The 11,995-nt window shown below is 32.0% G+C and overlaps 1 protein-coding gene across 6 annotated transcripts; it reads right to left on the minus strand.

The window, feature by feature from the left end:
- Positions 1-783: 783 nt before the first annotated feature.
- Positions 784-8,543, minus strand: LOC141678863 (tRNA (guanine(37)-N(1))-methyltransferase 2-like). 6 transcript variants are annotated; one of them, XM_074485275.1, is made up of 12 exons: positions 8,423-8,543; positions 7,483-7,607; positions 6,260-6,357; positions 5,178-5,282; positions 4,146-4,208; positions 3,915-3,988; positions 2,977-3,487; positions 2,779-2,901; positions 2,486-2,644; positions 1,593-1,699; positions 1,346-1,420; positions 786-1,264 (listed from the first exon to the last, which is right to left on the minus strand). In XM_074485275.1, exons 2-12 carry the CDS (start codon positions 7,575-7,577, stop codon positions 1,169-1,171), a joined length of 1,506 nt encoding a protein of 501 aa, XP_074341376.1. In that variant the 5' UTR covers positions 7,578-7,607; positions 8,423-8,543; the 3' UTR covers positions 786-1,168. The 6 variants fall into 6 exon arrangements, with proteins under 6 accessions (XP_074341378.1, XP_074341379.1, XP_074341376.1 ...); XM_074485272.1 differs by having other exon boundaries at positions 7,483-7,753; positions 8,423-8,531; XM_074485273.1 differs by lacking the exon at positions 8,423-8,543 and adding an exon at positions 7,922-8,385 and having other exon boundaries at positions 7,483-7,753.
- Between the last annotated feature and the right edge of the window lie 3,452 nt (positions 8,544-11,995).

Here is an 11,995-nt window from a genome sequence, read left to right on the forward strand (position 1 = left end):
TTATATCTTTGTGTTTTTTGAGTATATAGAATGTCAGATTGAACCTTGTCTTTATATACAGAGAATTGATGTATTAAAAGCAACCCTAAACTTTAAGCAAATATGGAGCCTACCTGGGATGCACTTAACCTGACCGGCGGCCATTTCTAATGCGACAATTAGTGGATTGTTAACTTCAATTATTTAAGACAATGCCATCATCTTAATGCAATTTATGATCCACTAATTTCATATCTTATGTCATTGCTGTGGTTATCATGCATGCAGTAATATATCAACTCTCATTTAAAAGGAGAAAATTATATTGGTTTTACTAAAATTAAATATTATTTGTTATTTATTGAGCATTATGATATAGCTCAAATGATAAAAGTTGTCATCTCAGAGTTTCTGTTGGTTTTAAGATAGCTCAAATAGTAAAAGTATATCTCTTACCGTCTCAGGTTTCTATTTTTACATAGATATTATATGCAATTTTCAAAATAAACACATGCAGATATGTTTAATAGAAAAGCTATGTCATTTTCAATCTAATTATTTTTATGTAAAATATTAATATTTGATTCTAGAAACCAATTTTTGACTAATTTGGCTTATATGCCTTACAATTGAGTATCTGTTCTAATAAATCTCGGGGGTGAACGAGAATCGAACCCAGAACCTGGGACAACAAGAGATAAGCCCTTAACCACTTGAACCATTTTATATGTTCGCCTCTTGTCTGAAAGAGACCTCTAATTACTCCATTGAAATATATAACAAATCTGCAGTAATACGCACTCTTTCCTTCATGGTCCTTTAACAAATGCCACTACCATCTCTAACAACCAAGAACTTGACCAGATTAGACAAGTTAAAACAACCTTGTCAAATTCACTTTACTTTAATTACATTCCTTAATTTCCTAATTTCACACCACAAGAGTCTCCACAGTAGGTAATCATGTTTAGAATTTATACATGGCATGACCGTGTCGACAAAAATGACACAACACGAAACTAAAATTTAACATACTGGAATAATTGTTTCTCGGTAATTGATACAAATTACAAAGTTTGTGTAGTTTTTTTTTTGTTGCCTCTTCAAGTTAAGAGGAAGATAACTATGGAACAGGAGTGTTAGATCACTGGATCCATGGTTCTGTGAACAGGTCTTAAAGTGCTTATACCTATTTATCCGTTGAATAACTCACTGTTGGAGTCTCGAAGTCATCTTCCCTGATGCATGCTTCTTCTGGCAGCTTGAAACTTAAACAAAACATAGCCTGCATAACCGAAATATTAGTTATACAGTGAACTGTGGAATTATATCGTATTTAAAATCTAACTCTGGTATTACTTCGGACCTTGTACGGAGCAACAAGTCTAACCCTATGAAATACTGGATCTTGTATACGAGCCTTTAAAGCGGACTCTACTTCCTGTCAAAAGCCAACAGGTACAGATACAAAGATAAGAGGAGAAATTTGAGTAAATTAAACACAATAATAATCAATCTGAAATTATGTGTATCGTATATAGACTATTGTATCATGGAGTGCAAGCAAACACCAAGTAAGAGTTTGTGGAAACAACCATGCTACAGGAACTTACAGATATAACTGATTCTCTTGTTTCACTTGACCTCATGAAGCAATAGCAATGAATCCAAGGTAGTGACCCCTTCCAGTATCTTCTCCGAATAAGGCCTCTGAATGAATCTGCAAAAGACAGTCAAGTTTTCATATTGCTCTGGCACACAAAAAAAGAACATCAGGGAAAGGAAATTGAACCGCCTGAGCCAAAACCACGAGTGAAAACACATAAGAAATTAGATACATATTTAGCAAAAAAAGAAAAAGAAATTAGATACAGAAAAACATAGTAGCATATTTAACATCTATGCCAGAATTTTATACAATGTAACTTGATTTTAGGAAAGTTCTAGTTCCTAACGTAACTATAGATATGACGAAAGAAACGAGGCTTAAGAAAAACATCAGACGAAAATGCATTTTGTTCAGATATTCTGAGAATAACATCTGCAAAAGGAGAATCTGAATTTTGAACTAACGCTTCATAATATGACATTATCAAATATTACACTGACATGATGACATCAGTTAGCCAGTCAATTATAATAGAATCTCATTTTAGTAGGGGTAAACATGAAAAAATCCGCAAATGCAACTTTACTTGGAATTGAAAAGTATAAACGAAATCATTCAACACAAAGAACAGAAGATAATGCGGTTTGTATCGGCATAGTCATAGCTCCAAATAAAGTTAAAAAGTAAATGATTGACGATATGGGCATAGCATGGCTGAACTACACAATGCAAGGTTCAGTTAGATGTACACATAAATCTTTAAACTCCACATTGGGAAACAGGTGGCATGAGCTTATATAGAGAAACTGATGTCTAGATCAACAAGTTGGCGCAAATCTGCAAGTTCATGCATATAATAAGGGTTAGAAAGAGATAGATGCAAGGACCTAAACATACCAATAAATTGAAGGGCGGAAGCTGGAAGATTCATTATCACATGATCAACATGCTCCCAAGGTCTAGTATCAACCGATACAGAAGATTTTATGCACTTACTTTTTCCCTTGCTTACCTTCGAAGCTGCACAAACACTAACACAATCAGCACTTGAGGCTTCTGCAATAGAAATTGGAAAAGCAGTACTTAGAGCATGCATCTAACTTCAATAAACTACACAACATTAAGTACAAGTTTGCTGATTACAAGCACATTAGTTATCAATTTTAATCTCCCTGAAATTCCAATGGTACCTTCTTCAGAAACATCTGAACATCGTCGTTTAAGGGAAGTCACACTTGCATCTTCACCCTCACCTAAAACTTTGTCAGTGTCCAAAGAAATTAACTTATTGCATGAAACTTCTTCCATGGCACCTGCACAACATAAAAATATAATTTCGATGACCCTTTTCATGTACATAACTCTATTAGGTAGAGTGGCAGATGTACCATTTGTTTCCCTAGGGTCATCATTTTTTGGTACTTCTCCAAGTTCGTTGGGTGACCCAAGTAAAGGAGCAACATATTCTGTCTCGCAAGGAGGAACTGACATCAGTTGTGCAATGAATTTCCTAGCATCCATGTTGTAGGTATGAACGCAGTCCTCGACCTTGTTGATTTTGGCATTGATCCTCAAATAATTAACACTATCCGGATTCAAATCATTTGCATAAACCAGGCAGCCTTTCTTCGCAGCTGGAATAGCAAATGGACCAATACCAGCGAACATGTCACATATGGTTTCCCCAGATTTAAATAGTGAAATTAACCTTCCATGTTCACGGTCCAACCTTGAATTCCAATAGACTGATCCATAATCAAGCTTGAACGTTGCTCCACACTGCTTTACTTCCGCAATCATGTCGGTTTTCCCAGCTAGCACTTCAAACTTTGGTACACGGAACTCATTGGTAATACTTCCAACTTTATTAACAACCGTCTGGATTGTGGGATAATTTTTCTGAGGATAGAAAAGAAACAAAATATAAAACGATGCAAGCGAGGGATGTCCATAAGCAGTATTTTCTAAAACATGACACCATTTAACTGATAGACATGCAAGCATGTTGCACACAACCTATAATTAAATGTCCTTTTCTAGGTACTTATTAGTTATTTCTAGTTTGTGATATGTAGTTCTTAGTCAGGAACCGCTAACATAATCTCCCGTTTAAAAAGAAAGAAACATAACTATTAAACTATAAGGCGTTTCACAAATGAAGTCAAGCTCTTCAATTTGGAGTTTCAACAACCTTCTTACAATAGATGGTCATAGATTAATACTTAAGAACAAATAAGGAAGATATACATTGACGATTCATTTAGACTAGTGAAAGATTCAGGCATTTTCTAGAGTAACAGTAAAGGACATGACTAGTGAAACTCACATCATATATAACCTTCGCAATAACATCCTTGTAAGGGAGTAGTTCCTCGCTTATGTTCAAATGGGCAATATGACCTGCAAAAATACTGCATATTAGTTTAATTAATCGTAAGATAGAAATAAAGGCTCTAGCAAAGATATATGAAAACCTTTGTCAATAAACTTTATCAGGAGGTATACAACCGGGTAAAGCAAAAAAACTAAATAATGCAAATATACTAGTAATACTTAACTATCGTTTCGAATGATGTCTGTGCTGTTAACCCGGGAGGAAGAATATGCTTCAACACGTGATCTATTGTGCAGTATCAACCATTAAAGCAGTCAGGAACAGGTCAAATTGGCTAATCCATCAGCTGAACTGATTTACATAATCAATGTAGTAGTAAAAGTGTAAAACAGTGTACACGATTGTTGCAAGAATATAAGGTTTAACAAGAGTGAAAGTAGTTGAGGGGTGGAGTTCCGTTTACTAATGCAATAAAAAGCAACAAAATATTTAAGGCAAAGTATACATGCTTTACATGATGGAAGGAAACAACCATATTCATTGATCACACAGTTCATACATTTTATTCTGACGTGCGAGTCAAAACAGCAATAAATATATATATCTGTCTTATTGCATGTGCTGCTTTCGAATCAGAGACTGTACTGTTTATATTAACATCTACTAGGGTGCTGGAAAGAGACCTCTCATTGAAGCTCTAGCTTTTTAATGGATTAGTCTTGATCTTGACCAAGTAAAACACATAATGGCAGGAGGAGGTTCAACCTCACATCTCGAATGAATTCAAGTACATATTCGAAGAAATTCTGACCACCGGTCGGAATGGTTTGTGGGTTCCGAACGTGAAGATACTCGACACAAATCAACAAAGCTTTCTTTAACAATTTTAGGTCGAAAGGTAAGACTTAAAAAAAAAAGGAAAATGATAACATAGAACAACTAAAAGTTTTAACTGAAGCTTTTAAGTTAAGCTAGAATAGAATTTGTAACGTCCTACAAGTTCCTAGCAACTTTAAAGAAGAAAAGCGTAAACTGTATTCGACCAGCCTATGCAGCCTATCCCTAGCCATAACAAGGGAGAGGAAATGCTGTTTTTAGCCCATAAAAAAATATAGTATATGACAGTAATCCAACGAAAATTATTATGAATATACAGATTTAAATTTACAGAAAAGTACTAATAATCCATCAATCATGTTCCTTAAAGAAACTAACATATCATTTTGAAGTGCACTTTGAATTAATATCACTCACCTGCACTCCAGTAGGAATATCCGAGGGTCATCGAATAAGGGACCACTTCCACTTTAAAAAGCTTCTTCAGTTCATCAATTTTTTCACTTGGAATATCAGATAATTCTGTTATGCATAAGATAAACAAAGACATTATTATGAGTTCACGCTGGTTACTCACAAAAAGACATTTCTTTCTTTCTTAGAAGATGGACTGTAAGTACAATTTGAAGTTCGGAGCAAGCAAACGTACAAATGACAAGAACAGGGAATCTGGAACCAGCAATACAAGTAGGAAAGCTGAAGAAATTATAGAAATGGTAGCACATCGAGAGACAGAGAGGGAGAGAGAGAGAGAGGGAGAGAGGGAGGGAGTCCAATGAAAGTTCATATAGTCGATATTGTGCATGTGTCGTGTGATAAGTCCTACTGTTTACATACCTAATACTCCCTCAGACCTCCCAAAAGAATGTTTTAGGTTTAAGTAAAACAAGAAAAGTTAAAGTAAAGAAAAGAAGAAACATAGGGTATATTTAACCACAATAGGTACACTAACATATTTCTTTCTTTCTTAGAAGATGGACTGTAAGTACACTTTGAAGTTCGGAGCAAGCAAACGTCAAACTAGTAATTAATTAAAGTAATTATTAATTAATCTGTTAAAAGATACACGTTTTGTTAAAAAAAATATTCGTGATTTTGTTATTAAACTTAATTTTATTTTATTTTACCCCTTTTGATCAAATGACAAGAACAGGGAATCTGGAACCAGCAATACAAGTAGGAAAGCTGAAGAAATTATATAAATGGTAGCACATCGAGAGACAGAGAGAGGGAGAGAGAGAGAGGGAAAGAGAGAGGGGGAGAGAGAGAGAGAGAGATGCAAGCTTAAAACGGGAAAACTAAAAGTATGGCTGTTATGATGAATACAAGAAATAGATGACATTTCAAGAATCTTACAGTACCTAACAAGAGATATTATATTACTAGCATTGCTCCCCAGTGTAGCAGTGTTCGCTATCATGATTCTTAAGAAATAAATGCAAATGAATAAAACAGACCAAGTGAAATAAACCTCTAAAGAATGGTTCATGCTGAAATACCAGGATTCTGAAACTTCTCTGAGAGTATAACATAACGGCATTTCTCATTTGTTGGATCTTTGATGATGGAGTTGATTCGAGGTCTGTCAAGCAAGTACCTAAAAGTGGAATGACAGATATAGAATGTCATGCACACATAACGGTAAACCTTAACCGCAAATATAGAAAGCTTTGGTTCATGTGGAAAAAACTTGTGTTTTGATCTCTAAATAACAGTTGCATATGCATGCAAACTAGTACTATGTTTTAACACTAGGTACACATCTAAACAAAGTCAAACTCAATAACAAATATAATCCTACAAAAATTCCTTGTTTATTATTATTCTCAGCATAAACTGAAGGTATAGAATATTCAACAGAATCAAGGAATGACAACATTGACACAACAAATGACACACTTTACAGAGACAGACAGAAACAATTCGACTAACCAAAATATGATCTAAAATGACTCTGCTGTAAAATTATATTCCTTAAAGCTTGCATATTAATTTCTGTCAGAATTAAGTAAATTTTGTAACATAAAGTAACCCGTATCCGACCACAAACACTGCCTGAACTCCAAAATTGAAATCTCAATTAGGACAAGAATTGGAAAATTCAAAATAGCAATCAGTTCGGGTAGATAATCCTCTGACAATTCAGTAGCCCTAAGGTGACTCAACCCGCGAAAAGCAACTACCCCTATCATTTCCGACCGCAGGATAGAGGAATTTGTTTGGATCACAACCCATAACAAGAGAACAATTACAATTTCAATAATCACAGTCTGAAGGTGATCAAAGTTCACATCTCTTCTTATATATAGCATGTGGGACTTATAATAAAACACCAAGTACAGGAAACTAGTAAATTGACGGAAAAAATCTTTCTTACTATTCTACCACCATAAATTAGAATATTCCATTTATAATAACCTATTTATTTAACATAGTTAACAATTGTAATTAGTAACAAAGAGCTATGTTCCAATGAAATACATAGATACAAATTAATTCTTCAATTCCCTGACCCGTATCATAACCCCTTAAATTGTGAAGATCCGCATATGTATAAGGTATTTAATTAGACAGAACTTACAAACGATATTATAACTTGAACATATCGAAAATTCCAACTTAAAATGTATGATTAAATGTGGAATGCTAGGTCAACACAAAGAATATTATATGAAACATAATTTAGCTAAACCTTATAGGCCACCGAATATGAAATACATACCCATTTAGCAATTTTCCTACAGCCTTGCACTGCTCCCGAGGGACACGAATTGCAAACAATTTCAACTCCATGTCAAGCTTGCTCTCATCCAACATTCTCAGTATCAAACTTAAACTGTCACTGTCCTAAAGGATAACCGAAACAACTATATAAATAAAGGTAAAGTTGCATACTCTGTATTCAATGATTTTATTAATAAAGTAACAAAAATATGAGTTGACGACACTTTCCTTTCTAGACCTCAGTCCTCACAACCAACATATAACAAAACCTAAAATGATAAACAAAGTGCAATTACCATGTCAATGAATAATAAGCAAAAGGCTTAAATTGAGAAAAAAAAATAGCAATTGGACATGCATGCATGAATCATAATACTAACTTTTTCTTTCCAATTAACAAACTTTAACTAGTTCTTATTCTATCTCGTTATTTCTACCTTATGCTCATTCCATCAGTCCACTCCTATATTGCACAAATCTTATCATATGAAATTCACATCATCATAGCTTCGACTGTGGCCTAATTCTTCAACGTCTGATATACAGTTTTCTCATTCTATTCCATCCAATAAAACCACATTCGTAAATTCAAAGAATTCCACAACAATTAAAAATTCCCAATTTAGTCCAAATTCATCTTCATTAATCCTACGAAACCCAAAAACAATAAGCTACTTTACAAAGTTACATCAGAATCAGCATATACAAACAAATTACAAGGGCCTCTAATTTGCCTAACAATATGTGAATTTCAAGCAAACCCCACTAATTATATGAATAAACTACATCACATTCTATGAACTAATTGTAAAAAAGATACATTATTTGTATATGCCCAAATCATTATTGTTTCAAGAACATCACAATACATAATAGAAAAAACACAAATTTAATAAATTAAAAACAGAATAATACAAAAAAAGAATAAAAAGGCTCACTATAAAAGAACCCCTTTGTAATAAATCTTCAAGAAGCTTAAGAATTTGAATTTAAATTTGAATTTGGGTAATTAGGGTTTAAGTATTAATGAATTCAATTAGGGTTTTGGGCCTAAAGAATATATTTGATGAATTTACGGGTTAAGACTTTGGGCTGTGAGAAAAGCCCAATTTAATAGCTCGTTGCCTAACTGGGCCGTTATTATGTCACGAATATTCCGCTCTTTTTTACTACTCCCTCCGTTTTAATATAACTGTCCACTTTTAAAAAAATTACGTATATTAAGAAATTCTAACATTCTTGAAAAACCTATATTAGTTATCATATTTATTGTGTTGACTACATTAACTACACTATTGTTTTTGGCAGAGAGTTAGTCTTGGAAATATAAACTAGGGATACAATAATTGTGTGTGGTGTAAAATTCATATTGAAAATATAAACTAAATTTTATGATTTTAAGAGTGACATTGAAAGTGTAAGTGGACAAATATTTTGAAACAAATTTTTTTCCAAAAGTGGACAGTTATTTTGAAACGGAGGGAGTAGTATATAACTTCTGATTGCATTTCAAAAAAAAAACTTCTGAATAGTATTAAGATATTTGTTTTTATTTTTTGTTGCAATAATTAATTTTAATATTTTATGAGACATTTATTTTTTGCAACATGTAGTATTATTTAATTTATTTTGTACTGAAAAAAAATTTAATTTTTGCATGTATTGAGAAATAAAAATTTAACCAAATTTTTAAGTGATAATAATTTAAAAATGATAAGATGTTAAAAGTTAAAACTAATGATAAGGGTCTTATGGTTGAGGTTTTTCAGGTATGAGTTTTGATCATTCCAAACTCATATATGATGTTTGGTCTGAAATTCAATCCTCCAAACCCATATCTTAAACCCCCAAGTTATGATTTTTTGATACCGTAATGGAGAGGTGGTGGGTATGAAACATGTGTATGAGAAATCAAATATAATTTACATTTTATATATAATTCTATGTAAATATTTAATAAAAAAATTAAATTGATAAATCAAAATAATATAAAATTAAAATTATATTATTTTTTAAAATTAATAAAACTTAATAAGTTATTAATATTTTAATTAAAAATATTCATTTCACCACTTAACATAATACGTGATATCAAGAATGATACCTCAACCTTATAATTCCTTCACCCGATTACTCATTCTAATCTCATGCCACTTCGATTATAGTTATCCAGCTTTACTCCCCTGTTAGGTAAAACCTCCTGTTGGCACTACTACAGTTGCAATTATAGTTATCTTCTAACAAATACAGCGCTCCAAGGGTGTATAACTGTTAAGTAAAATTATACAAATCTCAAACTCATCCCCTATATCTGTTGATTGTCATCCCGTCCTCTAAAAACCTCCACCTCATCTCTCGCTGAAATCTTTCTCGCTGCTTCAGTTACCCGCTATTTCACTTTTGCCTCAAAGGTACGGTTGGTATGGTTATTATTTCATTAATTCTATCTTTATTTCTTCCTTTCAAAATCGTTTGTTCTTGGTGCAGTCAATATATAATGATTAGGGTTTTGGTTTTCAGAAATTTGGAAATTTGCACAAAAAAATCCAATTCTTTTTGATTTGTGTTCTCGTTATAGGAGATGGAAGGTTCTTTGTTAAATGACGGGCCATTTGAATTTGAAGATTTGACATTTTTTGAACAACACCCTTAAACCCAACCCAAAAAGAAGTTTGCTAAATCAAAAAAGGGAAAGAATTCAAAGAATTTCTTTTTATTATAGTAAAAATTATAGTACTTTTTATTATTTTAATTTTGTAACTCATAAAATTGATTTTGTAACTCCCTAATAATGACATAAAGGTGAAAAATGGTGAAACGTGTTAGACGCTATTTATTTAGTAGATTGCATCAATGTACTAGTAGATTGAATTTAATGTACTATAATCATGGGTATGAATATAAATTCATGGTCATGAATTTTTTTTGTTTTATTATGGACATTCATGGGCATGCTTATTAGTGTAGTCCAAACGTTTGATTTTGAAAATAATATTAAATACTGTTTTTGAAATATAGTTCCATTATAACTAACACCATTGGAACACAACAGTTTACAGGTTCATCAAATTTTAGTTAACCATTATTTTATAATATTTTAGCTAATCATTATAACTATTCCTCGAAGATGCTCTAAAGCTAGAAGGATATCGGAAAAGTCGAAAGTTGTAGAGCTCAAATCATAGGACAGACGCACATGGCTAGTTGGAGAGACATGGACCATCATGGCAAAAAGAATTAACGACTCAACGGCCTTGTATTTCTAGATGCCGACCTCGTGCTTAAATTGAAGCCCAGTGTTTGATGCCAACATCACACTCTCCCTCCGTCCCAATTTATCTAATCTGTCATGTTTGACTTTTTTTGCGATCAAATTGACTCAATTTTGATTGAAAATTTTATATATTATATTATCGAAAATATTTATAAAAATTATATTACTAGAATGTATGTTTAATCTAGTTTCATATGTATCTTTTAGTTTTTTAAAATAATGAAAGAATGAATTTTTATTTATGGTCAAAGTTGAGTCAATTTGACCATTAAAAATCAAACAAGACAGATAAAGTGGGACGGAGAGAATATAAAAGAAACAAAGAACATTACACACTCTATAACAACGTGATTCACACAAGTTTGTATCAGAAGCAGCAAACTTTCATTCCTCTTTTTTAAAAAAATGCTTGTCTAGTTCAGATGTCAAGATTTCGAATTCTTATACATGAGTATATTTAGTGTCCGTTTGGAAAATTTTAAAATAAGTAATTTATAATTTAAAATGAATAAGTGATTTATAAGTAATAAGTAGATGAATACTTATAAATTACATAAGTGTTTGGATAATTTACTTAAAAGTCATATTTTTTTACTTAAATTAATTAAAATAAATAATTTTTAAATATAATCATCTTAATTCATGAATTTTAAATTTGAATAATATTTACAAACATATATTTTTAAAGCTAAAGTTAATAAAAAAAAGCAGAAAATGAAAATAAGTTGAGAAAAAGCGCGTCACTGCTAACATTCAACTTATCGGCTTATAAGTTAAATTTACAACTTATAAGCTGGGTCGATAAGTACTTACGGGTTTATAAGTGCATAAACTACTTATTCTTTGTTAACCAAACAGGCCCTTAATTTAGGAAAATGCTAAAATCCGAAATTAATATGTAAAACGAATTTGAAGCATCACTAAAATTATCTAATTGACAACAACGTACGTAATTAATATAATAAACTTATACTTCACGTAAATTTTGTCGAAAAATCATCCGACATTATCAAGTCATTGATTACACGTTATCTGTGGTAATTGGTAAACACATTTTGTAAGATACTCCCTCTGTCTCATTTAATTCTATACATTATTTTTCGGCACGCTTTTTAATATTTTTTTAAAATATAATTTCATAATATTTTTTTAGATTTTTTCTTTCTGATACGCTACCGCTCTGAAATTTATTATTAGTAAATAACATGATTTTTTTTCTACAAAACCAACTAGACAT

Source organism: Apium graveolens, chromosome 8, assembly GCF_009905375.1.
Source record: "Apium graveolens cultivar Ventura chromosome 8, ASM990537v1, whole genome shotgun sequence".
NCBI lineage: Eukaryota > Viridiplantae > Streptophyta > Magnoliopsida > Apiales > Apiaceae > Apium > Apium graveolens.

Coding starts and splice junctions, on each gene's coding strand:
- LOC141678863 (XM_074485275.1), bottom strand. CDS start 7,577: ATGTTGGATGAGAGCAAGCTTGACATGGAGTTGAAATTGTTTGCAATT. Junction 2,902..2,976: donor TGACCCTAGGGAAACAAATG/GTACATCTGCCA, acceptor TATGTTGTGCAG/GTGCCATGGAAGAAGTTTCA. Junction 1,700..2,485: donor TTCCGCCCTTCAATTTATTG/GTATGTTTAGGT, acceptor TGTCTTTTGCAG/ATTCATTCAGAGGCCTTATT.